Below are 15,260 nucleotides of genomic sequence, written 5' to 3'. Positions count from 1 at the left end.
GGCAGGAGAACAGAGTCACACATTCAAAGAGTCTCACAGCACCTACAGGCTGTAAGTTATAGAGATTATACACATACAAAAAAAAGTACTACTACAGCCTGCGCGAAACTGTTTGAATACACTCCAACTGTTTCTCACATTCGGTGGAGATGGCACACTGTACCAGTATCCTCTCCTCCTTAAACATGAATTATTATGAGACATGTTTATTTTAGTTAGCTGGGTCTCATATTGGAGTGTTACTTGCTAAATAATGGAAAAAGAATCAGAGAAAATGAAAGGAAGAAGGATTTAAGGTAATAAAAAAAAAAGAACCCAGTCCACCTCTGCCCTCTCTTGGTTGAGTTTGCAGACGGTCCCATGAAGAGATCTGAGCTGGTCCTTGGCCTCACAGAGCTGCCTGGCTGCCATCTTGTCAGCAGCAGCCATGGCTCCCTTCAGATCACGAAGTTCCTTGTCGAGCCCCTGCAGCTGCATCTGGGTCCTCGAGTCCTCCAGATTTATCTACATAGAGAGAATTATTTTTTATTCTTTTATAAAGCAGTAACATTCATATCTCTCCCGCTGTCACTATAACCACAGTGTACTTTACTACACTTTAATTTGCTTTTTACCTTGCTGTTTTAAACAAATACTCCCCAGCTGTTACCTTGCTGTCCCGCTCCTCCAGCTCAGCCAGGAGTTTGTGCCTCTCGTCCTTGGCCTCCTGCAGCTGCTGCTCAGCCAGTGCCTGCACGTCCTCCATGCTCTGCAGCTTCCCCTGCACACGCCGCAGCTCCTTCTCCACCTGCCGCACCCGAGCCGCACACTCGCGCTTCTCCGAGTCAATCTGCAAATGAAAAGAAAGATCAGGGACACATTTATTTTTTTTAGCAGGGATCTCATTCTTTTTAGTGTCTTCATTTCAAATGTTCTGTCCGTCCGACTCCACATACAGCTTTTGGATTAAATTTGGTTATAACCTGAGACATTTTATAGGAAGAAACAGGACCAAGAGGAGACCATGTAGCTTGTTGCTCTTGTGATATAGGAAGATCCCAGCCTGACAGCCTCAGATAGCGAGAAATCTGAAAACCACTGGCTCATTTCACCTGTGACCCAAGCAAAGTTTGAATCCTACAGGAATCAAAGACAAACAGACTTGGACGGAGATAAGACTGTTACTCAAGGCAACTGTTCTTACCCTGGCCTCGGCTGCTTCATCGCAGGCTGCCTTGTAATCATCCTGGGCCTTCCGCAGCTTCTCTCTGAGCGCAGCCATCTCGTGAGTCAGCTTGTCCTGCCGCTGCACAGCCTCCTCCTTTTCCCTCTCCGTGCGGGACAGGATCTGCCTGATCTCCTGCTGCAGCTCCGCCAGGCTCCGTCCCACACTGTCCTCTGCATTATAGGGCCTGCAGGAACAGAGGGGCTGGCTGTTACAAGGGCTGTATCACTATTCAGTCTCGCGTAAGCGCTAGCAGTGGGAAACATGCAAGCAAGCCAAGCAGGCCATCACTGTTGATTCACCAGAACTGCTGTGTAATAACCTGTAACTGACTTTTCTGATCTCGTTGACATGGCAGCAGGACCGTGCCAGGCTAACCTGTGCGTCTGGAAGCTATTTTTGGGAAAGTCGGAATACTAGTACGAGATGTTTATTTGAGTGTTTTTACAGTGCTTCCTTTCCAATTCATCCTGGCAAACTTACAGTTTATAGCAGCAGTATTTCGAGCCATCAACTACAGCCACATTTTCCATGGGTAAAACCTCAGCATTTAAACTGCCATCCATCAGCATCTGCCTCTACTGAGCTCTGGGTCTTGCCTGATTTCACCGACCCCTGACTTCAGTTTTCTCTGGAGCTCCCCGATGCGGGAGGTCACCTCTTTGGGCCGGAGCATCGTCTCCCTTTCCTGGTCCAGCTGGTTCTGAAGGTTCTGGAGCTTCTCCTTCAATGAGTGATTGTCCCCCTGAGTGCGAGACGGGAATGCAAAACCTTTCAGAATGTGTAAAACAGCAAAACGTCAGAACCAGTGCACAAGCAAAGTTGTACAGAGAACTTATTCCCCCAGTTTCACATTAACAAACACCATGTTCTACATTACTAATAACCTGCTCACACTTGACATTTTTAATTCCCCAAACCGGTGTGTAGATCCCCCTGGTTTAGGATACAGTATAGATCACACCTGCTCAGTCTTTCTCTTCGTTAAAACTGCATGCCTGCACTGATCAGTTCCCCCTTCACCGCCTCATACTTTCATTAGCACTTAACACCATCTTCAACCAAAGCCTACAGCGCATTACCCTCTCTGACTGTGTGAGCGCCCAGCTCCTAACACCCTCTCCCATGTCCCTCTAACCCTCGCCCATCACCTGCAGCCTCTCGAGCTGTGACAGCATCTCCTTGTTCTCCTGCTCCCTCTCCGATGCCAGCTGTGCCTGAGCCATCGCGTTCTCCAGAGCTTGTCTCTCCTTCTCCAGCTCCGACTTCAGGGCAGATTGCTCCATCTGAAACATTGACGGATTTCATTTTGCATTTGGCTTTCCGACTAAAAACACCACAGATCCTAAATGATTTCAGCCTGCCGCTGATCAATGGTTGTTAGAGAAGGAGCCGAAGGAAATTCTGATAACCTACGATGGTTACTGGACCATAGAGAATATCAAAATCCTTGCCATCTTTCTGAAATTCTCTTCCCACAGTACACTTCAAGACAGAGGTAGCTTTATTTTCTATTACAATAGCCATCTCATAACTGCAATCCCGTTTTGATTATTTCATTTTGCTGGTGTCCTCTGTGTGCTGGGAAAAAAATCACTGAGCATTTTATCCAGTGCAAAGTTCATTAGTTTTATATGTCATTTGACTGTATGTAAAGTTGAAAGTTCCTGTTACATTACATGCGTTTATAACAAATTTAGCCGGACCAAATGCACAAAAAACTGTAATTTGACTCTATCCTGGCAAACAGAGAGCTCTTTGTAAGGCATTCTGCTAAGCTGCTGTCTTTCAATGCCCCATTTCAGAGTTTGAATTAAATAGTACCAACTAGGCAACTGTAACAGTTGTACGATACATTTTTTATAACACAGAAATGAGAGATGGAGAGAGGAGAGGGTTCAAATTAAACCAAAACTAAAAAAACAGTTGCTATAGTTGTTTCTAAACCATATCAAAATGTTTTCTAGCTGGTCCTGTATAAATCAATGATAACATGGAATATTGGCTGATCTATACCAATTTTCAATGCAAAGCATGGTGTAAATGTTACAAAACTAATGTACAAAAATGTTCTTTTAAAATTAAGCATTGCTACAAATATATTTCCTTATAGATGTGCATTACAGGGATTGAAATAAAACTCTTGCAAGGTTTATTTATTCTCAGAGGCAAACCAGAGGAATCTCCGGCTCGCAGCCAACCTGGAATGCCTCAAAAACAATCATGCAACAGGAGTCCCGTTTCCCTCCCTGTGGTGCAAACCTGAGTAAAAGACCCTCAGGCCTCTAGTCCTCACGCCTCACCTGGCTGAGGCGCCGCAGCCTGCCCAGCTCTTCTTTGAGCTGGTTAGCCTCTGTGTCCCTGTCCTGCAGCTGAGCCTCCAGCTCTGCCTCATAGGCACTCAGATCCCCCTGGGCCTGCCTCAGCGTCTCATTCTCCCTCTGCAGCTCCTGCATGGAGCACTGCAGCTCAGACAGCTCCTGTGGCACAGAAACAACACGCTCAGCCCGCAACATACATATAGGTCTCAGAATACACTTCTACATACAAACCACACCACACTCTATGCATAAGGACTATATATTTTTTTCTCTTTGCCTTGTTTGTTTGTTTGTTTAGTTTAAAATGATATAAAAAAAAGAAAAGTAAATGGCAAAGTGTTTTAAAATGGTGCTGTTGAATTTATTCGAAGTGCATTGGGATTGCTTTGCCGATTTTCCTTCCATCCATTTCCATCTACAAAATGTACTGTAGCTCAGGGCCTCGTGCACAATACGGAAAAACAACTTTACAGCAAATCCCGAGGGTCTCTCTTCCCCTCACCTGTGTCACATTCTCTGCGTCCATGGCAACAATCTCCAGCTGGTTCCTCTCTTCCTCCAGCTCAGCCAGCCTGTGGTGCAGCGCCTCCCGCTCCCTCTGCAGCTCCATGCACTTCTCCTGCGCGTGCCGGGCCTGGCCCTTCACACTGTTCAGGTACTCCTGCAGCCCGGAGATAATGCCTTCCAGGTCCCGCTTCAGAGCCTCGTTCGCTGCGATCTGACCTGGGCACAAACACAACCTCACGTACCGAGTGCCCTGGACCACTGGCCTTCATCACTGAATGCAACACGGAGCTACTGGAAGCTGTGCAGTACCTACTCTCTACGCAACCACAAACACTACAGAAGTTCACAAGGAGGGGAACTCTGCTCTCATGAGACAAAAAAAGAACTTTACATTACTGTTAAAATTACTTTTTTTCATTCGTCTTACGTATGCCAAACTGAGAAGACAAAAAAACCAACAGAAGAGCTGTTACTGTGTTCTGTCCCCTCCCATCTGCAGCTCTTGCTGGCTGCACCACAGCCTGGCACCATAAGGGATTTAGAGATGTAAAAAACAGAGGTGTTTTTTTATTTTATTTATCGCTACCAGTCGTCACTGATTTATCAGGCAGCCTGTACATGCAGGGAGGGCTGGGGCTGCCTTACCCTCAGTGAGCTGCTGTTCCAGGTCCTTGATCTCCTCGGTTTCCTTGGCGATTCTGGACAGCATCTCATCCAGCCGGTTCTCCAGGTCCCTGTACTGGTTACTCATCATGTCCAGTTGCTGGCTTTTACTAGCCACCTGAGCCTTCACGTGAGCCTGGGAGACAAGGGGTTCATTCTCAGGGTTACCCACAGGAGCACACACACACACACACACACACACACACACGCTCACAGCTTAGAAGCACATTATTAGGCCATCATTAAAAAAAGTGGGGTTTGCAGTGACTCAAGGGGCTTGTTTCACAAAGCAGTTGTAGGTAGCAGCCTGCCAAATCCAATTCACTTCCATTTAAAAAAAAAACAACACATTTATCCTTTAATCATATAGATGATTTCCGCCAAACTTTCTTGCTCTGCCTTAACATATTGTTTTTTTGAAACAGGTGAAAATAATACAGCTTGCTAGCCACCGCTAAGTGCTGGCAGTGCTTTGTGAAACTGGCCCCCAGGTTTCTATTCTGAACTAGTGAAAGTGTCAGTGTAAAACTGCAAGCACCCCTCTACACGACACAGCAGTAGATCTTGTAACTGGCATTAATTAACACATCAAAATAACTCCTTGGTCTGGCAAGCCTGTACATGCCAAACTCCCCAAGCAGAACCTGGCTCGGCATGATCAAGGAAGAAACTGCTGTCGTATAACCTTAGCAACACGCCCAGGCTGCACAGTACAGGTGACAATGAACCCACAGAACACCTACCATTTACACACAATGCATGCGTACACACATGAACACATGCAGTATTCACTTATCAGCTAGTTCATCTGCTCTAGCTCCAAAGAGAGCCCAGCCAGCACGAATGCTTATCTGATGCAACAGTATAGCGACTGAAACGAGACAGTGAAGGCAGAATCTAGCATTATCACGGAGTCCAGCTCGCTGGGACGCTAGCTCTTAATAATATGGCAAGAGTCCAGCTCCCGATCATGAGTGTAGGGATAGGATGGGGCGTTGTTCTGGGCTTGCATAGCTTCTTTATCACCCTCCACTCAGCTGACTGCTGATCTAGAGCAGACACAGTCTGAAACTCTTAAACACGATAGCACAGTGTAGCGATATTAAAATACACTAACACTACAAACACTGTCATTAAAATACACTGAACATTGCAAAACACTGGCAAACAAACTCGTCTCCTTGAGTTACCTTGGGATATAAAATAAAGAATAAGAAGTGAAACTGATCATTGAATCTTGTTCCTAAAGAAACAAATGCACCATCACACTGTTAAAGAACTGTAATGTATCGTTTGCACATACTAAATAAAATTGATTACTGAACCTTTTGTTGTTGCATTAAAAGAGAAACTGAGTATCACCAGCTCTCGCTCTTTGAACTACACCAGTATTACTGAAGACAGCACCTACTTGCACACTTGCAGATTTGGTCCCACAAGACAGGGCTGCATAGTTTCCTTTCTGCCTTCCAGCTTCCTCTTTCAAAGCACTTTGCCGTTTCTCAGCAGCTCTGTAAAGTTCTCCTAACTCAAGCCCACATGCTTCTCTGTCTGCCGATTTCAGCACAGCCTCTGCTCAGCGTTTCTTCTGCTTTAAATCACAACACAGGAAGTGCTCCCCCAGCCAATCAGAGGCAGAGCTCTTAACTGAAACAATAACCTCTGCAAAGGCTGGGCCTCTTGAGGAAACCCTGGCTTCTCTGAGTCATGCTGTCAGATTCCTGGGGGGGGGGGGGCAAGCCTAAGTTCTTAAAGGAGCCACGCCCTATTTTTTAATGGCTTATGAGTTTTTTTTTCAAACCATATCTCCAAATCCAAAAAGTGCTGCTGATGCATGCTGGTTAGATAACAGGGTAATGCAAAAGCTGCAAATACAAAATGTAATGTACATTCATCATACCTGTCAGCTTCTGGGAAGTGGGGGGGGGGGGGGCTTGTGCAGGTGCGTGGCTAAGTATGTGACCTTGCCTCGCGCATGCATGCCTGCCTCGGGACTCCCCTGGGACCTAAACCCTGCTATTTACAGACTGGGATTGCAATAATCACACATCAGCCATGAATTCTGTAGACATTAAAGGTTTGCTGACATAAGGGGGTTTAACAGTAGAATAGGGGAGAAAATCTGTCCGGGGAGATGTCCAGGAGAAGGGTCCAAAATACAGGAGATTCCCGGTGAATACGGGGGAGCTGACAGGTCTGCAGTCATTCTGGCAAATTGTTATTTATAAAGCCACTGCTTTAGTGGGTTGGTATTATTATTCTTCTACCAGCAACAATAAATCGTGGAATACATAAAATCTCGATACCTATTTCCTTCCCTTTTGCAAACTCCACTTGTCTTATAACTTGGATATTACTATGCAAACACTGACAGTGGATTTTACCAGTCCTCTAACACACTTTCTGTATTTTAACCCAGGAAAGAACATGATGGAAAGAGTTTAAAAAAGCAGACCAAGGTACTGTTCTCTGCAAAACCATCTTATCAAAGCATTCACTGATTGGGCTATTATAAGTAGGTTATCTGCAGAGGGCAAGTCATTCTGAAAAGAAACAGTCTGCATTCTTACTGTGTGATATCAGCCCCCTCCCCCCTCCCCTCCCCTCCCCAAAGCAGTTCAGGGACTGGGAAGGTCTGCAGTCCAGTCTGATTTCATTTTTCTTTTAACGCTGCATATTCCCTGATTCTGTGCTGTGATATCCACTGCTTAAGAAAAGTCTAGATAGTTTGACAACAATACAATTAGGGACACTGCCATCAACACCCCTGTATTCTACTTGTTAAACATGACAAATGCAACACCCCTGCTGGCAGGACTGTTAAGGTAGCTATGCAGTACAATGCACTGTCAGCATGGCTCAACTGTTTGCAAATGAATCAAACCAGGAAACAAAACCACCTGTTAAACTGTTTTATCATTCCAATGGCTGGATACTTATGAACGGGTATCGTACATTATAGATACACTCTGCTTTGCTAAACCAGCCCATCTCCACAGGTTCCTGGAACCCTACACCTTGATCTTGGCCACCCCTGCTCCAGCTCAATGCTCCCATGCAAGAGCACTCACATGTTTGGGGTTGTTAGGGTCCATGGAGTCCAGCGCCCTCTGCAACTCATCCAGTTCCCCCTGCTTCCTGCTCATCTCTGCCCTCTGCCGCTCCATCTGGCGCTCCAGCTCCTGGGCCTCCTGCTTCAGCTGGTTCAGCAGCTGGATCTTCCTGTGCAGCTGCTGTCGGAGCTGCTCCTTCTCCGCCTCCGAGATCTAGGCGCAAGGAAAAACGAAGCAAAACAGGGTTTCGAGGCAGGCTTTAATAAAACCGCTCTGTGTAGACGAAATGCAATAGCACTGGGCCCCGTCTTACCCGTTTTTGGGACACCGCCTCTTCCAGCTGCTTCAGCTCGGACGTTGCTCTGAGGATCTGCTGCTCTGCGCTGCCGATCTCTTTCTGGAGCTGCTTCAACCGCTCTTCAGCTGTCGAAACGCGAGTTATTACTTCCAACAAAAACATACAGATAAACAAATAATCTCTTATGGATGGATGCTATACTAAAATCCAGCACTGAAAGGACCACAAGTGCACTGTTATTGCACTGACCATGAACAAAAAGTTGATAAGTTAACTAGTCAATATGCTACACAGGAAGATTTTTTTTCTTTTTCCTTTACGTATTCAAGACACCTGCTAACTGAGCTACTACAATAATATTTTCCATCCAAGCTGAGCTTCTGAGTTTCCAATACCGGATTCAAGCAGGGTTTCCTGAAGCCGGGACTGGGCTTCCCCTGCCAGGTCCATCTCCATGCGGCCGCCTCTCGCCTGCTGCCTGCCCTCGGGAAGGAAGCTCTCCGCAGCGTACGCGTTCCTCTTGTACTTTGCCTTCCCAATGTAGGGGCTCTCACCTGGGGAGTTCTCCAACTCCAAGTCCTGCAACAAGGCAAGGTGTAAAACAGCTTAATTAAAAAAAACATGTGGCAATACACACTGTACCTCAATATACTGTAAAGCATACTGGGGTAGGATCTATTCCGATCTAAATACTGCCACTGTTCAAATAATGAGGCCATGGTTATTAAAATAGTCATTAGTACATGTTAGTCTCTTTAGTTTATGTGTAAATATATGAATGAATCATAACGTAATGAATGAATGACAGCAGTTTTTAGATCGACTGCTGTTTTGATCACTTGAACAGACCTTGTTATGTTATAACATTTGAATAAGCCATGGCTTCAGGCCTGTGTAAGTATTCATACTGCACACCTCTGCTGTTAGTCATGCAAACGCAAAGAGAGTCCTTATTAATAACGGACTACTGCAGAGAGTACGATGCTTGCACGTTACCTCATCTGGGTAAAAAGCCAGCGGCTCGAACTTAGCATCAATTTTATAAAAAGCCAGCTCTTGCTCCAGTTCGTACTGCTTTTGGCAGGCTCGGGTCAGCTCAGCGGTCTTCTGTTTCAGCTGTCGGTAAAGACAACAATGCAATAAAATCAGACAATTCAGCATGCTTACAGAACTGAAAACAAAACACAACAATTTCAAGAATGATCTGAACTCCTCGGCACACTGATAACAGAACACAATGCAAACCTTTACACCACAAGGATTTAGCGTTTTTAGTAAATGTAGTTTTTAGCATACATTGCAAAAAAATAATAATCACTAACAATATTTGAACACTAGGTGGTGTTATGCATGTCATAAACCAAGCCAAAACATCTTCAAAAGGAAAATAATTAACGAAAAACGTAAATTGAGAAGTCCTGCAGACAACTGTTGTGGCAGGAAACTACTTAAATATCCATCCCTGTTGTAACCCCCATCTACCCCCATCCCATCCCCTCATCATCACTGCAACCAAAATTAAGAAACTCTCAGCCCATCTGAGTTTGCATCCAAACTCATTTACTGCACTGGAATATTCAAACACACAGGCACAGCAACATGCTTCCACACTGAAAGACCTTCCACACTACACATAGTGATCCTACCCTGAAACAAACCTCTCTTTAACAGTTCCATCCTAAAAAGGCATCAAATCATTAAACACAAAATTACAAACCCGGCTAAAATCAGACAACAGAGGACACAAGTTCAGCGAGTTGGGACTAGATGGAAATCAAAGTACCTGACAGAGAGCATGCAGCACGCTTCCTGACAATGAACACAAAAACTGGAGACGAGAGGCAAGAGAAAAAGGGATAAAGAAAAGATGAAGAAGGAAAATTAAATATAGCAAAAATCCCAAACCAAGCCATGCAGGGGCTACTTACCAAAGTAAAGCCAATGACAGAAATAAAGAGCATTTGAATAACAGAAACACATACTGTCTATATAAAAAAAGGGATTTCAAATTGTAAGAAAAGGAGAAGTTGCAAATGTGGTGTATTAACATGCGATCTCAAAGTTTAAGGTATCAAAACGAGGAGGTTGAAGACTATAAAACAAGCACACAATACAGCGTCATGTGCTATAAATCAGCCTTACCAAATAAAGAGAGAGAAGATCCTTTACAGGTAACTGACATTTTATCAGCTGCGAAATGACATACATTACAAACCCTTTCTTTTAGATTTTACAGTAAAATACTGCACATGGCTCTTTCAAACACAAACCCTGTATTCACATTACTGTATTCACATTATTGTCATGCGGGTTGGGATTGCAGCCTGTCACAGAAACTAACAAATAAAGCTGAAAATGCACTGCAATCAAAAACATATAGGCTACTACCTGCATTGAGAAACAAAGGGTTTGGCAGGTAGGGAGCAACACATAACCAAGATAGCAGCTAAAAGGAGGGAGAGATAGGGAGAGACAGGGGAGAGATCGGGGTGGGAGAGGAGAGGGAGGCAGGGGGAGAGAAAAGCAAATACAGGTTGTCAGCACAACAGAAATTAGAAGCACTGTGTCAGCATGTGTAGGTTAAACAAGACGATACAAAACCGCAAAAAAAAAAAAAAAAAAACCAACACAACTTAAATGCAAAACTTCTCTTTGATTAACTTCTCATATCCACAGTATGCAAAATAATGGTTAATACCAGGACAATTTTCCAGAACATTTCAAATCAAAAGCCCAAGACATTCCTGCGGTGTAGGTCAAACTGAATCTCAAAAACTGAGAATAATCTGGTTACAACAACTTGACATTTCATTTAATTTTGTATGAAAAAAATAAAAATATAAAAACAGGTAGAGTGGTTGATTCCCCACTTAGTCACAAATACGTGTTTACAGCAGGCGCCTGCATGCCAGATGAACTTTGCGCAGTATTAGAAGTGCAGCCTAGCAGTCACAAGTTACTTTACAAGCCAGGGTTTCTGTAAGAATGAAGTGCAGTGTAATAAGAAGTGACGCCCCCACCAGCTGGTTCTTGGTGTCCAGCTCTCTCCCCAGCTCCTGGTGGCTGTGTTTCCGCTCCTGAGTCTCCTGCTGCAGGGACTTGTTGAGTTCCTCTTGCTGGCCTAGCTCCTCTAGGGCCATGGCCTGCTCTTCCTTCAGGTCCTCAATCTCCCGGAGCCTCTTCTCCAGCTCCTGCTCCAACCGCTCCACCTCCTCTGCAAGCAGAAATAACCACATCCGTCCATTAACCACAGCGCTCTCCCTCCAGGACTGCATGCACAGCAAGGGGAGATCTCTGCCTGCTTTTTAGTAACCAGATCATAACTACAGTTAATGCGCCACCAGCTTAAGAACATAGCAAGTGGAGTCCTGTTTGGGAGATTCAGGTTCAGGTTTGATATACTGTTCAATCACCTAAATGGAAGCGCTCGTGAGCCTGCTGCCTCTCCTGGTCTGTAATCGGCTGCCCGTCCAGGCGCTCCACCGAACGGAGGTGGAAGACGATGAAGGGTCTGTAATGAGGCAGGCTGGCGATCGGGTTCTCAGCCAGAGCCAGCGTGGTGAGATCCTTCAGCGGTTTCAGCCTGGCGATATCCTGGAGCTGGGGCAACACATAATATCGTTTGCACTGTATTTAAATGGAATTAACTAGGATAGGACATCTCAAGTTAGAGTTACCAAGATGGTTTGACTCTGTGTTCAGTTTGCCCCCCCCCCCCCCCCCTTTTAAAAAAAATAAAATAAAAAACATCATTTAACATTGAAAACTGGAAATAAACAACTAGTAATGTATCTAACAAAAGACATAGTCTTAGACCAAAAGCTTAGTAAATCTAGTCCGGTATTTCAAAAAGAATCAACACCCAAGGATGAATATTTTATACACACATACACACACGCACACACGTCTCTATTAAGCCTAGCATGCAGTTTTACTGCACACACACGTCTCTATTAAGCCTAGCATGCAGTTTTACTGCACACACACGTCTCTATTAAGCCTAGCATGCAGTTTTACTGCACACACACGTCTCTATTAAGCCTAGCATGCAGTTTTACTGCACACACACGTTGACTCGTAGGGCTCCTTACTTACTGAAGATATTCTGTTCTGTTTGAGGTTTAAGTTGCGTATTGCCTGCAGCTTCTTCCCAACCCATGCTGGCACATGTTCAATGTCGTTTCCTGCTAGATTCAGGTAGGTAAGGCTTGCCATGTGCTCCAGGTTTTCAATTTTACTGAAACGCAGGGAAACCGGTCACTGCATGTACTGCAGCGCAGCAGTTGCTTTGAATTATTACTAGTATTTATTTTTATTGACTCCAGTTCGGTACCTGATTTTGTTGTGGGCCAGGTGCAGCTCCTGCAGCCTGTGCTGTTTATCCAGCTTCTCAATCTTCTCAATCAGGTTGTTACTCAGGTGCAGGACCTGCAGCCTCTCGCACTTTTCAAAGTTTTCAATATACTAAAAAAGTTTTTGCTTTTTTAATTAGATAAGGAAAATCTAAAGAACAGGAACAAACTACGTATGTAAAAAAAAATGAAAATCTCTCCCGGCAGTACAGCAGCTTACCTTGAATTTCTTGCCTCCACCTTTGGCTAGAGAAAGATTTACGGACTGCACCAAAGCTAAGTTGTCCTGCTTGGTTAATTTCTTAATCAGGTCCTCCGTGATGTATCGGACACCAGGACCTGCTCCTGTAACAAAACAAAACAAAAAAACCCTCAGTCATGCTATTAATATATCTGATATTTAAAGGCTTGCATGAAGTCTACATCTTTCTTTTTATAAACGTTTTCTCAATGCATATATTGTAATAATATATAAGCATACATATAAGCGTACATATTTTTTGCATTTTAATAACAAGTGTTTTCAATGCATTCATTCTTGTCTGATGTTCCATAATATAAATGGTTACAGCTTTAGAAATGACTGAGACTCAAACATGTGAGCATCCAAGTCACCATCACCATGCACAAGCAAAAAAAAATAAAAAATCCATTGCTTTCTGATGACCAGAAAAAGCAGACAGTTAGCTCAGCTGCAGAGGGTCTTATCTATCTTAATGACATTACCTTTGCTCCTCTGCTGCTCGGTGACTGCTCCATGCTCACTGTCCTCTGTCACGTCCAGCTGCTGGCTGCTGCTCTGCCCCAGGACCCTGGGAAAGGTGCCTGGGGTTTGGGGGCGGCTGGAAGGGGAGGGGGACCTGCTCCTCGGGTCAGACAGAGGGGACCCCGGGCTCAGATTGCGAGGCGGGGTGAACAGCCCCCTGCCCGGTGTGGTTTTCGGCTGTACTCCCTTTTTCATATTGCCTGCAGCAACTTCTTCAGTGAAGCATTTGGTAAAATGAATGCTGCATGACAAAACCAGCAACACGGTTAAAACGACTTCGCATCAAGGTTCCTGTTTTATTCTCTAGCTGTGCCATCGATATGGAGCAAACTGAACTGTTATCGGTAACTAGCTAACACAACAAACCTCAGACAAAATGTAAACAACGCTACCTAACGAGTGAAAGAAACGGACAGCCGTTGTAACGTTGCCTTCGATGATATACTCAGGGATCCCAGAAGCTCGACGGAGCGCCTTATTTACAATATCTCCATCACATCAACACTGATCTGTTTTTATCAGTTTACAACACAGCACTGTTCTCACTGTAAATGCAATCTGGACTGTGGCGATTCGTTACCCTTTTCCTAGTGTTTGTCAATAGAGCACAGAAACATACTAATATACTGAATATCGCTCAAACCAAAAACATCATTCAAGTTCAACTTTCAACTTAACTCGTGTATACTTACCCCTGAGAATTAACAGAACTTAATTAAACTTGAAACCGATAGCTACCGTATAAACCCACAAGTAATTAAACATGCTTTTAAATCTTAGTTAACTCGTTTAATTAGCACGGCTTTGCAAAACCAGTGGTTACCGTAACACTTTCAAATCAGAGAGTGAAACAGGAATTAATTAATTCCATTAAAATCATGCTATGCAGTAAAATAAATTGCACGATAACTAACGATCAACACTGTACACTTACAGAAGATTTGATAATAACTAAAAACCCCAGACGCGTCCACCTGCAAAGGAATTTGGGTATGTTAGTTACCATAGCAACCCAAGACCGCCAACCAGTCAATATTAACTAACTGAAGGCAATTAAGACTAAACCGTAACACACAGACTTTTGAGCTGTTCGTTGCAGGGGTTTCTAAATTCTCTACAAACTGATTTTGTTCGTAATAATTTTGAATCGCCGCTACAAAAAAAAAAAAAAAATAAAGGAAGTTCACAGAACTGCAACAGCGAGCGCAGCCATCTTCACTTCAAAGCGCGTCCCCGCCACTTACCCCCCCCCCCCGACGTGCGCGCGTCTGAAACGGAACCTCCCGCCGTCAGAGGGCAGGTTTGGCGCTCGAAGCCTGAGTTAAGTTTTATAAAAGTTTGTTTAGTAAAAGTATGTTAAAGCAAGCTTATTAAAATAAATAAATAAATAGCCAACCAAGTTAAAAGTATGGTAATCGCATTGTACTTACAGTGCAAATGACAGGCAAACTTGAATTACTTTATAATTATAACCCTAATGCAAGATGTATTCTGATATTTTGGCCCTATTTTAAAGCAACTGGTTGCTTGCTCTGATTCGCTTTTAAACCCTGATAGTTTACTGAGGTCAAAGCATAGTAAAGCAAACCAAAATAATGTAAATAAAAACCTTGGTAAAGCATAACTAAGCAATTTGAGACCCGCCTAACAGCGCTACACGGTACTATATATCTTGAGTCCCATTACTGTGCCTTTGTCAACTTTTATTTAAAAAATAAGAAAACGCTCTTTTAAAAGAAAACAAAAGGTAGTAACTCAAGAGGTTCATTACAGGCCTCTGTGTGTGTGTGTGTGCGCACCTCTGTTTATTCTTGCCAGTTCTGTAACAGTTTTGTTTCATTTAACAAATGAATGCTGGGGAACGCTTTATAAAGCCAGCCCATTTCTTTAAACGTTTTGCCATGTAACTCTTTCACCCAGCCCCTCTAAGCTAGCCAGTTTTTGTCGACCTTGTCCCTGTTGACTGACCCAATCGAAGAAGCCTTCCCGCAAATCCACTGTGTACTCGATTGACCTCGTCTTTTATTTCCTTACGCCACAGGACTCTGACTGGAAGGCATTAACGTCAGGTAGTTGAACGCGCTGCAGAGGCAAGG

The 15,260-nt window shown here is 44.1% G+C and overlaps 1 protein-coding gene across 6 annotated transcripts in view; it reads right to left on the bottom strand.

The window, feature by feature from the left end:
- The window catches only part of cntrl (centriolin), a 30,119-nt gene extending 15,511 nt beyond the window's left edge, over positions 1-14,608 (bottom strand). For 5 of the 6 annotated variants that reach the window (XM_041242819.1, XM_041242822.1, XM_041242821.1 and 2 more), the window contains exons 1-18: positions 13,125-14,088; positions 12,619-12,743; positions 12,380-12,510; positions 12,142-12,283; positions 11,460-11,646; positions 11,067-11,260; positions 9,043-9,162; positions 8,442-8,625; positions 8,062-8,171; positions 7,767-7,961; positions 4,678-4,831; positions 4,028-4,248; positions 3,508-3,684; positions 2,356-2,490; positions 1,804-1,949; positions 1,184-1,391; positions 650-829; positions 325-504 (exon numbers count right to left, since the gene is read on the bottom strand). In XM_041242819.1, the coding sequence (XP_041098753.1) occupies positions 325-504; positions 650-829; positions 1,184-1,391; positions 1,804-1,949; positions 2,356-2,490; positions 3,508-3,684; positions 4,028-4,248; positions 4,678-4,831; positions 7,767-7,961; positions 8,062-8,171; positions 8,442-8,625; positions 9,043-9,162; positions 11,067-11,260; positions 11,460-11,646; positions 12,142-12,283; positions 12,380-12,510; positions 12,619-12,743; positions 13,125-13,359 (3,024 nt within the window). In that variant the 5' untranslated portion in view covers positions 13,360-14,088. The other variant, XM_041242820.1, reaches the window with a different exon arrangement.
- Between the last annotated feature and the right edge of the window lie 652 nt (positions 14,609-15,260).

This window comes from Polyodon spathula, unplaced genomic scaffold (genome assembly GCF_017654505.1).
Source record: "Polyodon spathula isolate WHYD16114869_AA unplaced genomic scaffold, ASM1765450v1 scaffolds_1422, whole genome shotgun sequence".
Taxonomy (NCBI): Eukaryota; Metazoa; Chordata; class Actinopteri; order Acipenseriformes; family Polyodontidae; genus Polyodon; species Polyodon spathula.
The sequence above is the reverse complement of the archived record's forward strand: the minus strand, read 5'-3'. Positions and strand labels throughout refer to the sequence as shown.